Source organism: Sinocyclocheilus rhinocerous, unplaced genomic scaffold (genome assembly GCF_001515625.1).
Source record: "Sinocyclocheilus rhinocerous isolate Xijiao unplaced genomic scaffold, SAMN03320098_v1.1 scaffold616, whole genome shotgun sequence".
NCBI lineage: Eukaryota > Metazoa > Chordata > Actinopteri > Cypriniformes > Cyprinidae > Sinocyclocheilus > Sinocyclocheilus rhinocerous.
In genome coordinates this window covers 838,719-861,474 of record NW_015631496.1, presented here as the reverse complement: position 1 = coordinate 861,474, position 22,756 = coordinate 838,719, and the positions used below count along the sequence as shown (strand labels likewise).

Below are 22,756 nucleotides of genomic sequence, written 5' to 3'. Positions count from 1 at the left end.
CAAAACATTTTCTACCCTTCTGGCAAGGTCAGGGGATCACAGTCCCCTGCTAAATGTCCGAAGCCCCCCCTCTCTGAAGCCCTGAGGGGAGATATCACCCCCCACACATAGATACACAGCCTGACAGCAGCTAACTTGGTTCGATTGCTTGGTCCAAACTCCACTCCACTACCCTCCCCCCCCCTCGCAGGTCTCTTTTTACATTGTACTTTCAGGTCCAAACTGAGATATGTTTGCGTCATCAATGTGAGGTAAACATGACTACTAGCAGCTGCTGTAAACTAGGCAGAGAAGAGGCTAAATGGTCAAAACTCTGATGTCAATACCAAAAGCTCTTGTGTGAATGGGCAAAGGGGCTTCTGTGGTTTCTGATCAGTGACAAATCAAGTCCCAAAGACAGTGTTTTACAGCCGAGCCTGAAACTGCATATCTGGAATTGTTTTTTTTTAGATGCTTTTGTCTCTAGCCAACTTCTTAGAACACTCAGGCAATGAGCCAACAAATATTTTGGAACTAGATAAAGTGAATGCTGCTGTAAACAGGGACTACTACATACTATTGTTACAATGGAATACTAGAATATGGTTGCAAAACAACCATTGCTATGTATTTTTCTCAAGTAGATGTAAGATTTTTAAAAACAAAAAGATATTTACAAGTAATAATAAAACTCTCATATTTTAAACAGTTGATTGTTGACAGTTGACTGTCAGCAGGTGCAAATATACAGGAAGATTCAGGCCTTGACTTTTCAGCCTACATTTGCTGCTAAGGCTTTTGTAGATTCATTTTTATATATATTTAAACAACTCACCGACATCACCAATCGCACTGGAAAATGCTATGTTGCTTAGCTGTATAGATCAGCATCAGAAAACAAAGCCAAATCTAGTTTTCTGTTCAAATATCTGTAGTCTAATATCTGCACTTCTCTAGACATAAACTCTAAAACTCATTATTCATTAAATTATATCACTCAGGTTCAAGCACATCCATAAAACTGTCTGTTTTACTACAGAAAACTGCACGTTATTTTATTGGAATCACTGTTTTAATACAAAAACTCAGGCACAGTGCATTCTGCCATCTAGTGGACTCATTACATCTGCACGCGGTACTGTAGCTGTAGTGACTAAATCTTGCAATGCTACTAACATTTCCTGGCACTGAAAGCAAAATATGACTATTTCAAATTGATCTGATAGAAAACTAACATAAATAACAAAATACAAAATTCATTTGTGCACTCCTCATGTTATCACATTCCCTTGAACCATAAAACTTGTTAACAATGCATTTCTGCAACTAAATTGATCCAAAAAAACAAAAAACAAATAAACAGCATGTTTGCCGTGTGACTGTATTAGAAATACTGTGAGTGTACAAGTCAATGTTCTTTAGGTACACTGACTTTGCGCCTCTTCGGGGCTGATGGCTGGGGATCTTGGCTTAGCGGGAACTCTAACTGAGAGATCTGCAGAAACAGAGGAAGTGTTTAGTTGTGGTAAATTTCAGTTAATCAGAACAAGAACACTTGAAAAACCTGTTTTTACGTGACTCGTTTGTTTACTTGACATTTTTTCCTGGCTCGGATTGCATGATAGAGTCATCAGAATGACACATTGTATTTTAAAACCGTTCACAAAATTCCACTGATTATACTGGCAAAAGACGTGATAAAAATCCAACCAACATGACAAGATCCAGATATGGACCATGGGCAGTGTATTTCTTACCTGAGGGTCAAAGATGCGTCCGCTCCTGGTCTTCCTTGCATCCACCTTAAGGTCAGCAGTTTTCTTTACCAGACTGTCCATCTAAAATATGCATCGAAAACGAAGCGTTTGAGAGAGGCGGGGCATAGAGGACCCACAAAAATAATGTGTTTTTTGAACATTAAAGCATGTCAACATATTCTGTTACACCAAATACACAAAATAATGATCTTTAAAATAGCATCATATGACCCCTTTAAAACAAATTCCTCTCATCCACAGGTCATTAAAGCAGACTGGTCATTTACTTGTGTGTGTGGTGAGTTGTGTAGCGCTACCTTTGCATTTGTTAGATTAAGATCCTCCTTGCTACTTCTGTGACCCTGTTGTGAGTTTTCCTGAGTTTCTGTAAATGTGACAGACCATGAGCAACAGTTGCTGGGAGTTGGTTGCATTTTCCTTATTTTAGATTCATTCTGATCTCATTAAACTGGCAAAGCAGAGTCTAATATTCACCTGAGTATTCAATGCCTGCATCAGTGATGACATTCTCCCTTGTTGTACACTCCTGCAAGCAAAAACATCCACCTTTTGAGATTAATCCTCACATTTTGTAAAGGTAAGGCAGAAAAGGAAATGAGAAAATGTCTGCTAATTATTAAAAAGACCCCACCTGCTGAACCGAGGTCTCAGACATCACTCCATCCTCAAACATGTTCAAAGACCATTTTGTACTCACACATACTACCTCCTCCTCATCAAACTGTTCACGCACATGAAAGACATTGATCACTGCTTTACATCATTGATCTTATATTTTCTTCTAGATAGATCAGTAGATGTCTAGCTTTTTTATCTCACCGTCTCAAGTCTCTTTTGCTCAGTGGTGACATTCATTCTGAGGCTATGAAAAGGTGTGACCACCTCTCCCATGGTCAGATTTACTGGTTCCCTCTCGAACAACAGCGTCTCGTTGTCATCGTCCTTGAAGCCAGGTGGCTGATACTCCTGAGGGGTCACTGAAACACAAATATACACTGACTCTAAATACCAAAGGTCACCAAACATTTTGCGATGAAAAGCTGAAAACCAAATTATATTGAGGGTTGTTGTACATAAGTAAATACCGCATCATATCCAACTGTATCATATTCATTTTATTTAATCAAATTAACTTATATTCTCTATATTGGAATGTAAAAATGAAAAATGTTAAAAACAAATTAGAAACAAAAATATGTTTCAAGGGAATTTTTTTCCTATTTTTTCCTCCTCTTGTGATATATGGCAGGTCAAATTAAAGGTCATCATGCACCAAAATTTGAGCCACAGGCCCTTGTTTGTGCATCTCTGATCTGTATGTTTTGTGAAGATCTGCAAAGTATCAAATGCTTTTTAAATAACTTGAATAAATATTAAGTTAACCACAATAACTTATCACATACTAAAAAAAACACAATAAATGAAATGGTCTGTGTCACATAGCAAGCGTAAATGTACCCTCATCATAGTAGAAGAGTTTCATGTTGAGGCAGATGTTGTCAGGCAGCGGGCCGAGATGTTGCATCAGCACGTAAAGTTTGCGCACCAGCAGCACACTGGATTTCTGGGTGTTGTCACAGGCCATTTTACTCTCAATCTGCCCATTTTTGCTGGAAACACAGACAATAATTTGTGCAACATTCATATAGTCAATGTGCAAACACATGGTAGTAAATAATAATGCTGTAAAAATGTTATTAGGACATTCCATACAAATACAAGGTATGTATTTTGGGCTAATTTTGATAACTGCTCAGACAGATAGGCCACCTCTCAAAGTCCATCTGAGGTCCGTTCTCTGTGTACTTGATTTTAAACTGGTAGCATTCGGTCACTTTCTACAACAAAAGCAAAAACGGAAAAGTAAAAATGGAAATTCAAAGTCTTAAATAAACAAGGTCATCATGCACTGATTTCATTATTATTGTATTATATTAAAACGGTAATTAACATTCAGGTATGGTGTCTGGTCACCTGTGGGTTGTCTGGATCACAGTAAATCTACAAGTAAAAAAGTAACATTTTAATAAAAAAAAATATTATTATAAGATACAGCATATAAACTATTGTAGTTCTGCATGCAAAGTGTAGTTTTAAATTGATTACTGTTTGTTTTCAAATCCATTAGTTAATACTCACTGATAGAAGAACCATGCGCAGCTGATAAAGTAAAGCAGATGCAAAAGGTCAAAAGGTTCAAAGGTTACTGAGAGTGATGACCAGTATATATCTGGTTACTAAACTGGTTATTACCCATAAAAAAAAATCTACAAAAATACAGAAGACGGCAAAAGCAGACTTACGAATCTTTTTTGAAGTGCATCAAAACATCCCTGCAACCTGAAATAGTAGAGGTAAGATACTCTCCAAGCAGCATATTATACTTCCAAATGATGTATATGTACTTTATTAAGGGAATACTACCACTGCACAATCTGCTGAGCACCAGGACAGCTATGCTCTCGCAGTATTAGGACTTTCAGCTCTGTGAAAAGAAAGAAAGAAAAAAAAAATGAAGTTGATCAGGATTTCTGTTACCTGTACCACTCTGATGTATCATTTTTACCTCCAACATATTTGTGTCCATAGGCCTTTTCTGGGAAAAGACCTCTGAGGTAAGTGATGCTTGAGACCGCAATGGCTAAAAGTTTCTTCACAAGCACCAGTGACTGTTGTTCGGTGGACACCACATCAGGCAGCATCTGACAGCGCTGAAAAACACATAAAAAACACATTCAGTAAGAAACATACTGTTAAATGTACAGCTAATGGACAGGCTGGCAAAAGCTAAAGGTAAATTAACGTCACACGTGGTATTGTGCTAACGTTAGATGTGAAAAAACAAATCTTTACCTGAACAGGGCGCAATTTCTGTTCACAAGCCATGATGACTGTAACAAACCCCTAAAATTAGCATCAGCAAATATAATGAGCGATTTTCAGTTAACGTTACTGCCTTTGGTATTTAAACAAATGCGGCAGATTTTCAGTCACTCAAAAGCACATAAATATGTAAAGAATATAATTCTCTTACCAGATAAAGTTGACAGTAAAAATCTTCAGTGATTCGGACAGACGGTTAAATTGTAAAATAATGGCAAATATACTAATAAGCGATAATTACGTTGGTCCGTCTCAACCGACTTTTAACCGTCACTCTCGCGCTCGCGCGCTATCCACCGATCGAGTACGCGAGTCTCGCCATCAACTCCTACGTGACGTCATGCCGATAAGAAGAGCGCTGTCAGTCGAGTGTCGAAATGTTAACAGTAGGATAACAACAAAACGTGACTTCTCTTTTATTTCTTGTCTAATTATGTGTAAGTACCATATAAACAAGCACACATGGGCTTATGAAAAGTTAATACAAAAATAAAATTATGCCATTTTGAATATAGAAAAGCATCACATCGGGTACCGTTTATTTTTCTTTTCTTTTTTTTTTGTCAATTGTTTTTGTGTATTGACATAACAATTGTTATAAAGTTTGACTGTTTGTGACAAGAACGCATTTAAAAAAAACTAAAATCTTAGAAATGGACACAAAACATTTTTTAAAAATACAGTATTTTTTATCATCAGCGCATTGTTAAATTTACTAAATGCACTGATCTATATAAATGCCATTCTTGCCTAAGGTATGCCAGCCTTGAACACAGTGGGAAAATATAATACATTTGGAGTAGGGGATTGCAGATTTACTTATTTAAACGTCACTGCATGACTGATGAATTGTAAATGGAGTCAATTTAGGCCTAGGCCTTATAATTATTATTTCAAAAATATTAATTAAAAGGTCTCTCCTATATAACAGTATTGTCTCAGGCATGATCCATATTAAAACCTGTCATTTACTGAGAATTTTTATCAACGTCTCCTGAAGATTTTAATACCATTTAACAGTTTAAATGGCCCCATAATGTTTATTATTGTGTGAGCTCGCAAAGGCATTGTAGCCTACCATTGGTTACTTTTTTATTTTGATGAGACTATTGGAAATCTACGGGCTGATTCTCCTGTCTCTCAAACATCAATCCAGATTCCTATTGGCTCTTCCGCTGCGTGACCGTCCTCCAAAATGACGTCACTGCAGCAAACGCCATTTTGATACTGAACACCGTGGGTGGACCAGATCGGGTACGAATAGACAGCGAAATTTACACTCAAACACGTTTATTAATTGGTCAGCAAACGCCGAGCAGCCATGTCATCAGATAACCAGGACACGGAGACACATTCGGAGCAGATGGACGAGACTCAGGTGGGGATTAGACTCGGGCTGCGCCTCGCTCGGTGCAGTCTCTTGTGGTGTCTGTCAGTTTCATCCACTATAATGTCATTACGCCTAAATACTGTTATAATAAAATGGCTGCTTGCTTCTTGCTCATTGACACCTTTAACACAGAAATGTCTCTGACTCTTTGCAATTTGATTTCTGAGCTGTCACCTGCATGAGTTGAACAAGGTGATAGACGAGCGTTTCACAAGCATGAGCCTCCTTTTGATTGGTCAGGGAGCCTAGACGTCACGAAATAACAGTGTTTGATTGGTTCATTCTGTCACTTTAGCTTTTGTCACGCCTACTTTAACCTGATGGTGTCCGTTGGGTTGTATGAACGAAAATAACTGGGGCGCCCATTTTTCGTTTCCGCAAAATGTTGTCAAGCCCAACTATGATAACCAGGTTCTAATCTTTATTTATTTGAACGAGCCATGTTCAGTTTATTTAAAAATCAGAAGACCTTCATAGAAAACACAGCGTTTATTGACAATTTTGTGCTAAAATGGCATGCATACATGAGAAAATGAGATTCAGGACACGACCACAACTCCCAAGTACTTGCAGTTTTTAAGAGTAGTTTTGACTGAGGGGAACATAATAGCCTTATTTGCGCTTTTTCCAGGTGGTGCTGAATATAGCAGCTCATAAATTACTTGTTATAGATTCTAGTGAATCAGCATATTAGACTTTATTAGAAGAGTATGTTTCTTCTTCAGGTCTGTTGTGTTTATTAATGCCTAACTGTGTGTGGAAATTGCTGTCAGTGGAGGAAAAAATATATAATCATGATAAACTGCAGTTTTAACCTTTTAGAAGAACTTTTTTGTTCCCTAGACCCGATCAAAAACCTTTGATCAATATCATGGGGGGAAAAATATTAAATGCTATCTCCTGGGTCCTTGTAGAGTTGAATAAACTCTAAAAAATAGGAAACTGTTAAGATTCCGCGTTTGTGTTTTAAAATGCTGTTTTATGAATGGATTTTGACTCACAGAGACTCATAGGGTGTAGCATGTACAATTAGTTACTGTGTCAAGATGATTTACAAACCTGTTTTTCTGCAGTCTGCTTTCTGCTAAAATTGCATGCAAATGTATGTGTATTTTAGCCAGCATAACAAGAATGAAAGATCTGCCCCACCTGACACACGGTCTAGTCATTTGCAAAAATGGTCTTTATCTTAAGTCATGCAGTCATAATGGAGGCATGCTTAAACATCTATACTGCAGTCTGTATCATTAGTCTTCTCTAAAGGCTGCTTTTGTTGTTTACAATTATCCAGGCCTCAGTCTAAACACACGCCCACATGATTCCTCAGCTTAGGGCAAAACGGAGGATGATTCAAAATGCAACCAAACTACTGAGGTCCTCAAATATTTGTCTTTCTGTAACCTTCTGTAATCTTGCTATGTTTTGCTGCCCTATGCAAGACCTGAAGACCAATTTGGCTGTTTTACTGTTCAAAACAATGATCTCATTTTACACCACAAGACAGAAATGTGAAGATGTTTACAAATAGTCTAAACTCGAATGACAGAATTTCCAGACATTCAGATTGAAACTAAATTTAGTTTCCATATCGAAAAGTGAAGTCAGAAAACACCTGGGAATTTAATGCCAAGCTAAACAGTCTTGCTGTACCTTGCCCTGAAATGTGATTAATGGTCACACCTTTTGGGAATTACTGGAGGAACAATAACATGATGAAAGGGGTTTTGTTTTATTGTTGTGTTATTATATTGTGGGTGTGAGATTTATTAGCTGAGTGTTGATTATTAGTTTGTTCCTTCTTCCTCTATATAGTGGATATTTATTTAAAGGTGAAGAACCACCATCATGCCTTACTTGTCAAACTAAAATGACTGTGAAACATATTTTATTGGATTGTAATGGTTTTAATGTAAATAGAAAACGGTTTTATTCAGAGGTGTGTCTAACTGATTTAGCATATTTAAAAATGTATCACCTGAATGTATTTTAGAATTTTTGTCTAGTGTACATCTGCGATTTCTTTTATAACCTTTTGTTAATTGTATACCTTGTATAATTTATTCAGAGATCGCCATGAAAATAGCCTTGATGCTGGCATGGTGTTAAAAAGTGAATAAATTTATAAATAAATTTATAGTCATGGTAGTAAGACTAAATGAAAGCAAACTACTTTTTCTGTTTTATAAAGATTGTTTACATAAACTAATTCAAAATCATCTCATACCTCTTTAAAAAATACTTTTAAATGGCAAGGATGCAGTAACTGATCAAGTGACAGTAAACACTTTTACATTGTTACAAAAAATCTATTTCAAATAAATGCTGTTATTTTGACATTTCCATTCATCAAAGAATCCTGAAATGTATCTCAAATGTATCATGGTTTTTTTCTACAAAAATAAGCAGCACAACTGTTTTTAACATAGATGATAATTAATGTTTCTTGAGCTCCAAATTAACATGTTAGAATGTTTTTTGAAAGATCATGTGACACTGAAGACTGGAGTAATGGCTGCTGAAAATTCAGCTTTAACATCACAAGAATACATTTTAAAATATATTGGAATAGAAAAGTGTTATTTTAAGTTGTAATAATATTTCACAAAAATAGTGTATACTGTATTTGTGAACAAATAAATACAGCTTTAATGAGCATAAGAGACTTCTTTCAGAAATATTAAAAAAAACATACTATCCCCAAACTTTTGAACAGCAGTGTGCATATAATAATTTTACACTAAGACTTTTTAAAGCATTTATACTAATATCTAATAACTACACATCGCAATAAATGTTTTTCAGGAATCCCAGGACACAAACTCAAACCCAGTGCGGACAGAGGAGGCCAAATTAAAAGCAAAGTATCCCAGCTTGGGTCAAAAGCCAGGTGGCTCTGACTTCCTGATGAAGAGACTGCAGAAAGGGGTAAGTTTAAACATTTCAACAACTAAAAAAAGCATGTTTTTAAAGGCATTCATTCATACAGATTTTTGACATTCCAGGTGTTTGCAATATAGCCAAAACAAACATGACCTTTTTATTATTTCATCAAATTTCAATGCATTTTTTGTCTCCAGCAAAAGTATTTTGACTCAGGAGATTACAACATGGCCAAGGCAAAGATGAAGAACAAACAGTTGCCTGCCGCTACCGGTCCGGACAAGAACATCGTCACCGGGGATCACATTCCAACCCCTCAAGACCTTCCGCAGAGAAAGTCCTCATTGGTAACAAGTAAACTGGCTGGCTAACGTCACCCATAGGTTTTGAATAAACCCTCTTACCAAACTTCCAAAATCTCCCCAGCCCCGCCAGACCAGCTTCATCAGACTGGTTATCAATTTATTTGGTTGTATTTGTTTTCATTTGGGTGTAGAGTTTTGCTGTCATTTTCGTTTCACTTCAGTAGGTCTAACCAACCCAGCTCTGTTACCCTTTTCAGTGTCCCACATAGAGTAGGAATAAACTAAACCCTCTGTACTTCAGGCCCCGGTGGAGCATGATGCACTTTACTCTGTGTACCCTGTACATCAGTGATATTATGAACAAAACCCTGAAGACTTCATAAAATGCTGTTCAAAAGATGCTTTTAAAAGTGTCAAATAATTTGAAAATGATTTAAGATTGTTTTAAAAGGCATTGTTTTCTATATAGATAATACTTGACAGCCATTGGCCCCAGATGTACATTGGCAGCCCTCTTTTTCATTCATAATGACAAATGAATTAATGTTTTATGAGAATTTCTTTGAAAAAGTCAGGGAACAAATGGTCAGAGCAATTTTGGTAAAGAGTGGCTGGCAGCTGTGTAGCCTTCATCCGCTCTTCTGCCTCTCACTCTCTAAATATGGCTCAGTTGAACCAAATAACGGCTGCTTATGACTGGATTGTTTTACTATTCTCAGCCTTCACCTTCCATGGTAGGATCTGAGCAAGCGGTTCCAATCAGGCTGATTAGATTATTGTAATCGCATCTTTTGGGTGTAAACAGAGAATGTTGTAATTCACTGATAATAGCCAAGAGCAGAAATGGTCTTTGAATGTGGCATGATAATGAAAGGGGCTTAAGAAAATGATCTTGTCATCGCACAAAGCATGCGTTAAAAGATAAAGTATGTTCATAGAATGTAGTGGCTATATGTGTTAAATCATTAGGGCATCTGGAGTCATTCAGCTTTTATGTACACTAACAGCAGTGTTTGTTAATGGGATTAATGTGCGATATTTTGTGATATTTTGACGCATATGTAATGTAATGTGATGCACATGACCTCTTTGATCATCTCAGATAATGACGATGTAATCATCTTGTCCATCTTAACCAAATTAGTCGATTTGATCTTAAATATCTTTGTGTTTTGAGGAATGAGATGCTGAAGGAAATTTGCAGAATTAAGCAGCACCTTTGGTTCAATATTTGTAAAATATTTCAGATCTAAACAGTAAAATTCTCTACTTAAATTTGGACAAAGTTACATGTTTAAACATATAAAAAGTATTGGAAAACATTGCCCATAGATTGCTTTGACATGCAGCTTATTATCGGGTTTCAAACCAACTGCAGTTATACAAATGACTTTAGGGAATATTATATCCTGTAACCCATTTGTTTCCTCAATTTTCTCATCATTTAGCAAAGTGTCCTTCTTCAGAGGGCATGAATCGATTATCCTCTGTAGCTTCTTCAGAGTCTAAAGAAGTCTGTGCAGGGCTGTTGTAAATCATTGGAAACTTTGTAGTGGATCTTAACAGCTAATTTATTCCAGGCTGTAAGACTTTGTACACTCCTTACAGAGTCCTAGTATGAGGATAGATACTTTACAGAGCAAATCTAGACTCAACCTAGGCAGTCAGTCCAGGTGTCTAAATCAGGATTTGCATAGTCTAATCAAGTTGCCCCTTCTAAAACCACATACTCGCCTACATGTGGCCTGAAGATTTAAAAGAAAATGTGTTTAGCCATGTGAAGTTAACAAAAACATGTATATTAATGGTAAAAAATAAATAAATACTGTACTATCACTATGTAAATCTCACTAAAAGGTGAATTACATGTAAGGCATTGAATGTGTTTTTTCATGTATGGTTGAGGTGCTGGTGGCAGTTGGCAATACATCAGGGAAATATGATGGTCTTGCACTTAGTTTTTGCCACTTGATGGTATGTGTGGATGTACAATGTTTCCTTTGAGGAATGCATTATTGCACAATGCTAGGAGATAATCTTATTTTGTGCTGCAGCCAAATTGTAAATAGTCAAACTGTGCATCTGGTGTCATATTTGTGCATTTTGTCTTGCATTATCTGTCTCAGTTGTCTTTCCAATATACACCAAGTTTGTGTTTTATCTTTTATTTGTTAATATTGTGTGTCTGAATCTCTGCTTTTTGATGCAACATATTGACAAGAATATCATCAATTCTAGTGTGAGAAATGTAAATATTGGGGATTAGAATGCTTGTATTGTAATTAAAGACAGCTTTTTGATTGGCTGGAGTAAATTCAGACAAATCTGAACTGAAAACCTTTCCACTATACACTGCAATGTGATATTCATGGTAACTACATATTAACTCTAAATCTACAATTTAAGGCGCTCTCTATTAGACACACAAAGATGTATTCCTTGCATACTTTATGGAGCTTTTAATGTTTAATTATTTAATTTTTTGTGCCCCATTTATATCTTCTGTATTGTTTCAGATGTTTTGCTTGAATTACTTTGTGTTTGAAAGTGGATTCCAGAACTTTCCAGAGTCATCTGGTCTCGTACAATTATATTTACATGGAAGGATGGCGGATCACGCAGTAAAGATAGATGTTTAAAATTAATACTGGAGCTATGTCTGAACTTCAAATAAAGTTTTACATTAATAACAAAACCACTGAGTGTTACTTTTTAAATTTTTTTAACGAAATGTAAACGTCCATATGTGTACTTTTGTGATATTAAAAACTTATTTCTATTATAGTGCAAGTAAATCGTGTCTACTAGTTGCCAGTGTGCTCATTTCTATCTTGTTTGCAAAATTAAATGGGGCTCTTCGAAAAATTCAAACTTATCCTTGAGAAATCTGAAACGTTGGCTGCTTTGCTTTTCTGTTCTACAACTATTTCTCACTAGAGGGAGCGCGCCACTCTTTGAAAAGCTGAAAGCGGACCAAGAAAAGAAAAACGTAGGGTGGAATTTTCAAACCCAAACATAAGAATACAGATCTTGTTTTCATGAAGATCTCTGGTCGTTCATAAACTATGGTCGTTAATCCTACCAAATACCTAGCTGTGAAACATTTTGACATCAAATGATTTTAAATAGCCTATTATTGCCTCTGCTGATGCAAACCCGGTGCCGTTTTACGAAGAGAATGTAAACATATTATTATTGTGACAGATTTGGGGGCTTTACACGAATGTGGGGCGCATTTAACGTGCAGAACCAGTTGTATCTAACGTTTCGAAAGCGCAGCTGCGTTCAGTACGTGTTTCGTCAATGATTGGTCAACAGACAAAAAGTCCCGCCTCTATGCATATATATATATAAACAGTGTAAGCTTCTCCCAAACGCTTCCGCCTTGCAAAAGTAAAATGTAGTAGATTTGAGTGTAGTTTCAATTTCGAAGGACGTCGTTTCCTACCAAATAAATTACATCGTCGATAAATTGGATTAAAAGCATTAATGTGAATTAGCGAAAATGTTCCCTGGGAGTAAAGTTTCAAACGACAGCGGCTTTTGGCCATGCATTGGAATAGCAGCTCTTAACGTCAACAACAGCTCGAGCGGGTTTGGTCGCAAGCCACTTGTAATGCCAGAACTGAAAGCCCAGAACCAGTTCACAGGGAACGGTCTCCAGGGCTCGGTACCATCCTCGCCTGAGACGGACTGCGAGGAAATAGATGATTACACCTCCATCTACGCCGCCCTGGAAATGGACACGCGAGAGATTATTGACGCTTTCTTAAAAAGCTTTACAGGACTCCCTCATTCTAAAAGTGGAAAAAACCAGGTTCTGTCTACGATGAAGCGGGTTGTGGACAGTCTCGCGGTGAAGCACGAACTGGCTTACAAAGGTAATTTCACAAGTACTTCCTTTTAGCAAGTAGCGCTCTACGGCTTTCATTTCGCTTTGTTTCATAATGTTTATGGGTTGATAAGAGCAGGGCAAATATTGTTAAAGAGTCTTATGGCAGCCTCACCCTCAACACACCTGGCCTGGCAGGTTGCGCCACTTCATGCCATGTATTGCTACATTTATGAGTCAGCAGTGGCCTTTAACATTTCACTCTTTCAGGTATGATTGCACGGCTGAATCTGGAGCAGAAAGGAGAAGATGTGAGTTTTGTCAAGACTGTGGCAACAGAACTCTTCAGCGATGGCATCACAAACTGGGGGCGCATTTGCAGCCTGCTGACTTTTGGGGCACTGGTATGCAAGCATCAAAATGATAGAGGACTTAGCAAGTGTGTGAGTCTGGTGGGGGAAGAGATCTCTTCCTATCTTCTCACAGACCAACGGGACTGGCTGCTCAAAAACAAAGCATGGGTGAGTTTTTATTCCCCCATGACAGGACTGCATATGCTCTTATTTTGAGTTTTCCTTGGTTTGTAACCTGTACTCACCTGGTGTATGTATATTTTTCTCCTTAGGATGGCTTTGTGGCATTTTTTCATGTCCCGGATACAGAGGCAGCTATGAGAAACACATTGATGGCCATTGGTGGTGTGGCAACATTCGGAGCTGCTCTTGCTTATTTGATACGGTGAATCCAAATGGACTTTGTGACAGATATTGAAAAACAAAAAGGACCCCAAGTTAACTTTTTTTTTCTTTTTCTTTTTTTTTTCTTTGAAACATCTAAGAGAAATCAGTTTGCTTTTTGTTTTCAATATTTTGTCTTTTTTGGATGTCAAGTGTATATAAAAACTAGTTCAAATCAAAAACTATTTTTTTATTAAAAATTAAAATGTAAAATGTTCAGATCTCAATTGTTGATGTGCAGGTAAAACTTTCAATGCCAGTTTTTGTGTGCAGTTTACACAATCACATGTTAAATTGTCATTACATGTCCAGCAGTGTTCTGTATGCTAGAGATATACTTGGCTAAATTGGGAATTTTGAAAAAGCCATACATTAAAAGTCACAACTATTTGGTGCAACCGATTTTTAAGAAATTGTGTAATTAGCCATTTTGGTACAACCCTTTCACATTTTCACGATTTCACTTTTTCAGAAATATTCTTTTGTGATATAGTGCACATGTATCCACATATGATTTCAGGTGCTGGCTTTAGCTTTAAGTAAGCTTTAAAGCGTTTATCTAAAAGCTTATGGTGGTTCTGTTTTTTGAGTCCTAAGCTTAGGACTATGATGGCTAACCACAAGGCTACTAAATGTTTTCATTACCTGCAGATTTGGATAGGCTTTTGGATACACTGAGAAGTTTGAGGAGTCATGGTCATTGATCTTTTTCTGTGAATACTGTTTTCTAAACTGCAAATTAAACCTGGTTTTAATATTCTTAGTTAATTAATCCCTCACCACCATTAAATGTGTGGCTAGGTAAAGTACAAACTGTATGTGCTTTTATTTAGCTAATCATTTGTAGCTTCAAAGGTTTTCTAGCTTTTCATCTTACGTGTTATTATAGCAGACTTGTGTAAATGGTTAGAGTTGACAATTTCTGTGTATGCTCTCATTCACTGTTATTGCGGCCTTGTGAAAAAGTTGCACTATGCTGTCGAAATATTTTAGGAAGTTTGTCAGAGTCACAAAGAAACTCACTGATGTATGTGAACACCATTCGGGGGGGGATTCATGTATCTTATTTCAAAGAGTTGATTTTGTTTGCTTAGTCATGTTGTTGAATCACACTGTACCAACTGTAAGACCCAAGCATATTAATACTTCATATACAAACCCCTTGCCATCTTTCTAGCTTTTGCCATAAAGAGAATTTAACCAAATCTACCAGCCACTGATGTCTATGATTATCTGTACGACTGAGTATCTTGACTGTAATCCTGGCTCAAAATATATTTTTATTTTGTCACCTATAATCTGTCTTAAATTATTTTATTCTGAGAAACAAATAATAGCACAAAAAATGAATTCCTTTCCAGCTGCTCAATGTGTAGCAGGAAGCATGACGTAAATATGACCTCAGTATTTGTCATTGTGTTCTGATCCTTATACAGAGGAAGTTTGTCAATTGATTTCTTAATCTCTTTGTTTGCTGTACTTTTAGCCTGAAGCTGCTGGATGTAGCCAGTTTGGCTTGATTTCTAAGGTGGAAGTAATGGTTGTTAACATGTTTGTTAACATCATGACTGTCACACGGTTTGCGTGATTTACTTTACTGACCTCTATGCTTTCGTACAGTGAGTCACTTTTTAATGCTGAATGGCCAGAGTTTTAAAATCACATGAGGCTTAAAGAAACCTCAGCAGCTTATATTGTTTTTAAAAAAAAATTCTGGCTGAAATTGCTTTGAATGAAATCAAATGTTAGTGGCTTACATGGTAATGTCCACTTCCTTAGTGAATGACATCCACGGCCTATAAGAGGTCACAGGAAATGTCTCCATAGTAGAATGGCAATTCATAATGCATTGACATTCTGGAGATATCTTAAATACTTTGCATGTGTGTATCTCATACCCTTGATAAGGAAAGGCCAGTTAAAGAAGGAAATGTCATGAACCATGAGCAAGGCAGTGGGACTCCAGTGATGGTCCAGTCTATGAACATCTGCCAGAGAACCTATTTAATTCAGAATACAGCCTGTATAGGCTTATAGGAAGAGATGTATTTGAGACACATTGTATGTATCATGGTTTATGACACTTTTCACATTTTCACGATTTCACTTTTTCAGAAATATTCTTTTGTGATATAGTGCACATGTATCCACATATGATTTCAGGTGCTGGCTTTAGCTTTAAGTAAGCTTTAAAGCGTTTATCTAAAAGCTTATGGTGGTTCTGTTTTTTGAGTCCTAAGCTTAGGACTATGATGGCTAACCACAAGGCTACTAAATGTTTTCATTACCTGCAGATTTGGATAGGCTTTTGGATACACTGAGAAGTTTGAGGAGTCATGGTCATTGATCTTTTTCTGTGAATACTGTTTTCTAAACTGCAAATTAAACCTGGTTTTAATATTCTTAGTTAATTAATCCCTCACCACCATTAAATGTGTGGCTAGGTAAAGTACAAACTGTATGTGCTTTTATTTAGCTAATCATTTGTAGCTTCAAAGGTTTTCTAGCTTTTCATCTTACGTGTTATTATAGCAGACTTGTGTAAATGGTTAGAGTTGACAATTTCTGTGTATGCTCTCATTCACTGTTATTGCGGCCTTGTGAAAAAGTTGCACTATGCTGTCGAAATATTTTAGGAAGTTTGTCAGAGTCACAAAGAAACTCACTGATGTATGTGAACACCATTCGGGGGGGGATTCATGTATCTTATTTCAAAGAGTTGATTTTGTTTGCTTAGTCATGTTGTTGAATCACACTGTACCAACTGTAAGACCCAAGCATATTAATACTTCATATACAAACCCCTTGCCATCTTTCTAGCTTTTGCCATAAAGAGAATTTAACCAAATCTACCAGCCACTGATGTCTATGATTATCTGTACGACTGAGTATCTTGACTGTAATCCTGGCTCAAAATATATTTTTATTTTGTCACCTATAATCTGTCTTAAATTATTTTATTCTGAGAAACAAATAATAGCACAAAAAATGAATTCCTTTCCAGCTGCTCAATGTGTAGCAGGAAGCATGACGTAAATATGACCTCAGTATTTGTCATCATGTTCTGATCCTTATACAGAGGAAGTTTGTCAATTGATTTCTTAATCTCTTTGTTTGCTGTACTTTTAGCCTGAAGCTGCTGGATGTAGCCAGTTTGGCTTGATTTCTAAGGTGGAAGTAATGGTTGTTAACATGTTTGTTAACATCATGACTGTCACACGGTTTGCGTGATTTACTTTACTGACCTCTATGCTTTCGTACAGTGAGTCACTTTTTAATGCTGAATGGCCAGAGTTTTAAAATCACATGAGGCTTAAAGAAACCTCAGCAGCTTATATTGTTTTTAAAAAAAAATTCTGGCTGAAATTGCTTTGAATGAAATCAAATGTTAGTGGCTTACATGGTAATGTCCACTTCCTTAGTGAATGACATCCACGGCCTATAAGAGGTCACAGGAAATGTCTCCATAGTAGAATGGCAATTCATAATGCATTGACATTCTGGAGATATCTTAAATACTTTGCATGTGTGTATCTCATACCCTTGATAAGGAAAGGCCAGTTAAAGAAGGAAATGTCATGAACCATGAGCAAGGCAGTGGGACTCCAGTGATGGTCCAGTCTATGAACATCTGCCAGAGAACCTATTTAATTCAGAATACAGCCTGTATAGGCTTATAGGAAGAGATGTATTTGAGACACATTGTATGTATCATGGTTTATGACACTTGTGCTCAATGCTGGCGGTAGAAATAGTTTTCAGTGGGGTTCAGTGGGCTTAAACAGTTTATTTCATTAGTATTTCCACATTTGACAACTTGATGCTAGAAAAAAGCTGTCAAAAAAAGTTGTCATTTACTCACCGTCATTTTGTTCCTGCATGACTTTCTACTCTAGAAGACAAAAGAAGATATTTTGAAGAATGTTTCAATGCTTTTTTTCATACAACGAAAGTCAATGAGGCCAAATTACCATTGGGCCGTTTTTACTTTCATAAACAAAAGTACATTGAGACATTTTTAAAAATATCTTGTTTTGTGAAAGACTTTCAAATATGACAGATATCCTGCTGGAAAATCAGATTACATGTTTAAAACATTTCAAAGCTGATTTGCAAAAGAATCTCCGGACAGAACATAGTTTAGTCCTTCATTAGGAAGAAGTCTGTATTGGTTTTTCTGGTTAAGCTTGACAATATTTGTGCGAGTGTTCTTGTTTGCTCAGATTGGCTTCGTGTCTGGTTACAGGCCATCCGTGGGGTCTAATGAGGACTATGGTAATGGCACACACAGGGCCTCACCTGATCCTCCAGCTCACTGCGGCAGCACCTGCTGTGGTTACCTGAGCCAGGCAGCACATGGCTGTTAAACTCAGTGGAATACAGGTCCAGCCATGTGACAACACATGTACTAATCTGTACAATCTTGTTCTATGGTAGTTCATGGATCGTTCTATTTTTTTTTAAGTATCACACAACAGATATCTGTAGTGAGAGGTTAAAAGCCATTTGTGATAGATTTATTTGCTTGGCCAGTGTTTTTGCAGTTGTAGGCTCTTAGGCTTTTTAAAATAACTGAAATAAATTGGCAAAGTGATATGAAACAGTGCTGGTGGCCCTGCTTGATCATTTACCCATCACTGAGCTGCTTAACTTCATCAAAGTTTTCATTATTTCCTTTTTTATGTCGTTCCCAGTGTGTATGTGAATCTAAAGACCCTAAATAAATTTGCGAAGTGATATGGAACTCTAATGTGGTCAAAACTGGAACTACTTCAACCGTGCAGTTATTGAAAAACATTAAAACGCCCTTCAGCCAATAAGAATCAAGCATTCTAGACTGCTGTGTTATATAATGGACTAATTAGTGTGGGAAAAAATCCAATGGAACATAATGCTTGTTAATGTAAAGAGTGTACAAACAATGGGCATATCCGGACTGCATGTAATATTAGAAACCACTTTGTTAGATGTATTGTCTATTGATTTCTCTGAATGTGGAACAATAGGAGGTGAAACATGCACTATATTGTAAAAAGGAAGCAGGCAGAAAAGACCTAAATAGCACTTAATAGAAAACCTTTGGTGTTTAAAAAATTGAGCTTGTGTTATCTTAAGGAAAATACCTTTTATTTATTTATTTATGCTACTGTGCTTATTGTGTGAAACACAGTGTTTCCTAAAGAACAGTTATTTTAATCTTTAAATGTCATACTAAACTATCTACTTTGGTCAAACTATCTCATCACATGTTTTGCAGGGAAGTTGGTTGGTCTGCTTGAACAGTGACGCTTCATTTACATAGCTCTTTAACTTTATCACAGTTTTTGTTATTTCCTTTTGTTGTATGTAGTTCCTAGTGCTTAGCTTTCATGTTCAGGTAATCTCGCTGATAGAAGAATTCATAGTCATGATAGACCACTACTGGATCATCAGATTTGTGACCTTTCCTCTACAGCATGATTCCACAAGGAAAACACGTCATTTCCACATGCTGTCATAAAGATAACCGCTCTAAAATCAGAAAAAGTGTGCCGCCCTCTGACCCCTCAGGTGATGGGTTTTATGCGTAATTTGTGTATTTAATAAACATTTCTAATATTTAATCTTCTGATTAAATGGTTAAACAGTTCCTAGTGGTCTATAGTCAGCTCATTAGGAGAAAAATATAGTTCTGACTCACTGTTACATTCGAGTCACCTGACTTGTGTCTTGGATTGAGTGTTCCTTGGTTTATTTACTGTGTACATAAACGCATGAGGTAAAACTCACAAGACACATGTGGTAGGCTGTCGAATAACATACATGGTGTAAATAAATTCATCTTATCTCTAATTTCCCTTATTCTGACCCTCGCTCACGTTTTTTCCTCTTATGGAGACTTCCTTCCTGGGTCATTTATTCCAAGCACATGTATGTAATACAAATCATGTCCTTCCATTGTGAGAGCTTTTATACCAAGGTATTTATACCAACAGATATTGCTCAAGATTGTGATTATTTTTGAGAAGACTGTGCTTGGTTGTCCGACATGTTGAACTATGTTACATTGGTGAGGCAACTGGACATTTTGTACTATGCTATTAATGCTGATGTTTCAATATGACTGATGAAATACAATCTGGTACAACTTTTAAATAAGCAAAAGAGTTTCGAAAATCTGTTGTGTTCTTATTGCATGTAACAGTGTTTTTATTGTTATAGAACTCCAAGCAAGTGGTTAAAATAACTGTTTACATAGAAGATTATTGAGTAAGTGCCAGGTATAGCCATTATGGAAGACTAATTCTTAGATTTAGATGCCAGCATGTTTGTGGAGAGATTTTACTCTAAATCCTCATCATCACTGTAAACCTGCTGACCTTATTCTGATGTGTGGTTGACAGGCAGCAGGTCTATACTAGTCTTTAGTGGTAATGTGGTCTGGTCTGGTCTAGTTTGGGATGGTCTGATTCTGTTCAGGCTGTAAAATGTTTGAGGTGAAGAAGGACAAAGGTTTGTTGACCTATGACACACATTCATTGTCAAAATAACTTGCTGACTCGAACTCAGAACATATGAGACTGACTGATGTTGTGAAAAAGGTAGTGGTCAAAATGTGTGCATTTGTTATGATTTATTATATACCAAATTTATTATATAGCAACTCCAGCTGTATGAAATTTGGTTTCCACCAGGTTTGAGCTTATTAGCATTACTTACAGTAAGTGTCTTTTCTGTAAATTGCTCAAGTCTTTATCTTATTAATTAATTCATTAATAATTCTGCATTATTCTGATATACTCTGAATAGTTTCTCTAATAATAATTCACTATAGCAAAACTGTATTGTGTGATGCCACAATGTCCTTAAAATATGACTTATGAGATTTATGTAAATCATTTTGTATTAATTCAAGCACTTCATGATTCCATATTGTCTGTGTATTATGTATAAGTCTGCTTTTATCCATATATTTCATATACTGTATAAGCTCCTGTGTTTTTCTGAGAAATTTAAAATAAATGTTTTTTTTTCTTAAAAATGTTTTAGCTTTTTGGTGATGTATTACAATTATTGTCAGGAAAATGGACCTGTTTTGGTGTGTTTTCTCCCATGTGCTCCCCGTGACCCAGTTTTCCCCCTCTAGTTGATTAGTCATTTGATTCACCTGTGTCTTGTAATTACCCCGCATTAAGCCCTGTATTTTAGTGTTGTCTGCACCATGTTTCCTTGTCTGGTATTGTTCGTCTCCTGATGTGCTACGTGTGTGTTCCTGCTTGCCCTGTGTTAAGCCACAGTCACACTACAGGGTTCCTCAAATCTTGCCCTGGAGGGCCAATGCGCTGCAGAGTTTAGCTCCAACCCTGATCAAACTCACCTACCTGTGATTTTCTAATGATCCTGAAGACATTGATTAGCATTCTCAGGTGTGCTTGATTAGGGTTAGAGCTAAACTCTGCAGGAAAGTAGATCTCGTGGGCCAGATTTGAGGATCCCTGCACTAGACTTTTCGTTCCATTGACTTCCATTCATACGGATGCGAATGCGTCAGACTGGAAACGCAAGCCCGTGCGAAGATATTTCGCATTTCTCTGCGTAGCAAAGTTCAAATTTAGTGAACTCTGACCTGCGAATTCGACACACAATTTTAAAAGATTACAAAAATGACATGAAAAGAGAAACGGCTTGGTTTGCTGTGGCAAGAGAAACAGGAGCGGATGGTATGTTTGAACAGTGAAATGTATAATTATGTGATTTTTTTATTACATGAGATTTGTATGTGTGCGTGTGTCTATTTTGATTAAAGGGGTCATATGACGTTGCTAAAAAGAACATTATTTTGTGTATTTGGTGTAATGCAATGTGTTTATGCGGTTTAAGGTTAAAAAAACACATTATTTTCCACATACTGTACATTATTGTTTCTCCTCTATGCCCCGACTTTCTGAAACGCGTCGATTTTTACAAAGCTCATCGTTCTGAAAAGCGAGGTGTATGCTGATTGGCCAGCTATCCAGTGCGTTGTGATTGGCCAAATACCTCAAGCGTGTGACGGAAATGTTACGCCCCTTACCATACTGTGCTGCCGTGTCCCAGTGCCATGAGACAAAACCAATAAAACCCATTACAAACCAGGCATTTGTTGCATCCAGTGGGGACATAATTACGGATTATAATGACTTATACTGTCTTTTTTACGCGCTGCGTTGCATATCGCGCCGCGTAAACATAAAACCATGTCTGCATTTGTGATCGGAGAAATGACAAACAACAAGCGCTACTCTACACTGCTCAAAATTCACGTTTGAATCGTCAGTGGAAAATTCTTTAAATATGAAAACATACTTACATGCTGTGAGTCAGAAGCGCCAGACTGTCCTTGCAAAGTTGGAATTGCCCCACTTTATAGAAACAACCTTTGTGCACAGCCGGGGCATTGTAGTCTACTCTGCCAGGTTCAGGAAACAGTCCTCTGTAAAAATGCGCTGCACACATCTGAATATTTGGGTTGAACTGTTCTGGAACAGTGTTGTAAATACAACTTAACCACTGATTTCTAGTTGTGTCCTCTTTTGAAAGACCAAACAAAGTAGTTTCGCTTTCACACCGAAACACAGCGCCTCCAAGACATGGCGGTGGCGGCAGCAACAATACTACAGCAAGAATCAAAGTTACGCCTTCTTTCTTTACGTGAACATTTGGGTGGTGTAATGCAAATCATCCCACATCTTGACGTAGACATGTGGGGGCGTGTTTAAACGAGGCATTTTAGGTGGGCGTGGACCAGTCTTAACTTTTATAAAGAATATCTCTTTGGGTTTGAGACTTTAGTCTTTGCAACTTTAGGGATCTTCTTTATGCACCAAGAGCTTGTAACACTCCGAGCGCAACTTTTATACTTTAACTTTTATAAAGAATATCTCTTTGGGTTTGAGACTTTAGTCTTTGCAACTTTAGGGATCTTATCTATTCACGAACAGCTTGTAACACTC

General features: G+C 37.0%; 3 protein-coding genes across 4 annotated transcripts; 2 read left to right on the top strand and 1 right to left on the bottom strand.

Annotated features, from left to right (window-relative positions):
• Positions 1–1,113: 1,113 nt before the first annotated feature.
• LOC107741749 (HORMA domain-containing protein 1) lies at positions 1,114–4,854 on the bottom strand. Of its 2 annotated transcripts, none has more exons than XM_016554523.1 (15): positions 4,792–4,854; positions 4,611–4,661; positions 4,324–4,468; positions 4,182–4,242; positions 4,061–4,097; positions 3,897–3,917; positions 3,732–3,758; positions 3,528–3,595; positions 3,216–3,367; positions 2,577–2,734; positions 2,389–2,478; positions 2,232–2,283; positions 2,054–2,121; positions 1,737–1,817; positions 1,114–1,474 (listed from the first exon to the last, which is right to left on the bottom strand). In XM_016554523.1, the coding sequence occupies exons 2-15, from the start codon at positions 4,641–4,643 to the stop codon at positions 1,388–1,390; spliced, it is 1,080 nt and encodes a 359-aa protein (XP_016410009.1). In that variant the 5' UTR covers positions 4,644–4,661; positions 4,792–4,854; the 3' UTR covers positions 1,114–1,387. The 2 variants fall into 2 exon arrangements, with proteins under 2 accessions (XP_016410009.1, XP_016410010.1); XM_016554524.1 differs by having other exon boundaries at positions 4,611–4,648; positions 4,792–4,796.
• Positions 4,855–5,834: 980 nt separating this feature from the next.
• On the top strand, positions 5,835–11,910 carry LOC107741750 (alpha-endosulfine-like). Its single transcript, XM_016554525.1, has 3 exons — positions 5,835–6,018; positions 8,833–8,955; positions 9,108–11,910. The coding sequence occupies exons 1-3, from the start codon at positions 5,962–5,964 to the stop codon at positions 9,279–9,281; spliced, it is 354 nt and encodes a 117-aa protein (XP_016410011.1). The 5' UTR covers positions 5,835–5,961; the 3' UTR covers positions 9,282–11,910.
• A 667-nt stretch (positions 11,911–12,577) lies between these two features.
• LOC107741748 (induced myeloid leukemia cell differentiation protein Mcl-1 homolog) lies at positions 12,578–14,189 on the top strand. Its single transcript, XM_016554522.1, has 3 exons — positions 12,578–13,096; positions 13,318–13,568; positions 13,673–14,189. The coding sequence occupies exons 1-3, from the start codon at positions 12,721–12,723 to the stop codon at positions 13,787–13,789; spliced, it is 744 nt and encodes a 247-aa protein (XP_016410008.1). The 5' UTR covers positions 12,578–12,720; the 3' UTR covers positions 13,790–14,189.
• The last annotated feature ends 8,567 nt before the right edge of the window (positions 14,190–22,756 follow it).

What these genes read in the sequence shown, in the direction of transcription:
- LOC107741748 (XM_016554522.1), top strand. Translation starts at nt 12,721, where the DNA reads ATGTTCCCTGGGAGTAAAGTTTCAAACGACAGCGGCTTTTGGCCATGC. An exon ending in GCACGAACTGGCTTACAAAG is followed by an intron (nt 13,097 to 13,317) that starts GTAATTTCACAA and finishes TCACTCTTTCAG; the next exon opens with GTATGATTGCACGGCTGAAT. An exon ending in TGCTCAAAAACAAAGCATGG is followed by an intron (nt 13,569 to 13,672) that starts GTGAGTTTTTAT and finishes TTTTCTCCTTAG; the next exon opens with GATGGCTTTGTGGCATTTTT.
- LOC107741750 (XM_016554525.1), top strand. Translation starts at nt 5,962, where the DNA reads ATGTCATCAGATAACCAGGACACGGAGACACATTCGGAGCAGATGGAC. An exon ending in AGCAGATGGACGAGACTCAG is followed by an intron (nt 6,019 to 8,832) that starts GTGGGGATTAGA and finishes AATGTTTTTCAG; the next exon opens with GAATCCCAGGACACAAACTC. An exon ending in TGAAGAGACTGCAGAAAGGG is followed by an intron (nt 8,956 to 9,107) that starts GTAAGTTTAAAC and finishes TTTTGTCTCCAG; the next exon opens with CAAAAGTATTTTGACTCAGG.
- LOC107741749 (XM_016554523.1), bottom strand. Translation starts at nt 4,643, where the DNA reads ATGGCTTGTGAACAGAAATTGCGCCCTGTTCAG. An exon ending in GTGATCCAGACAACCCACAG is followed by an intron (nt 3,596 to 3,731) that starts GTGACCAGACAC and finishes CTTTTGTTGTAG; the next exon opens with AAAGTGACCGAATGCTACCA. An exon ending in TTAATCTAACAAATGCAAAG is followed by an intron (nt 1,818 to 2,053) that starts GTAGCGCTACAC and finishes TGCATATTTTAG; the next exon opens with ATGGACAGTCTGGTAAAGAA.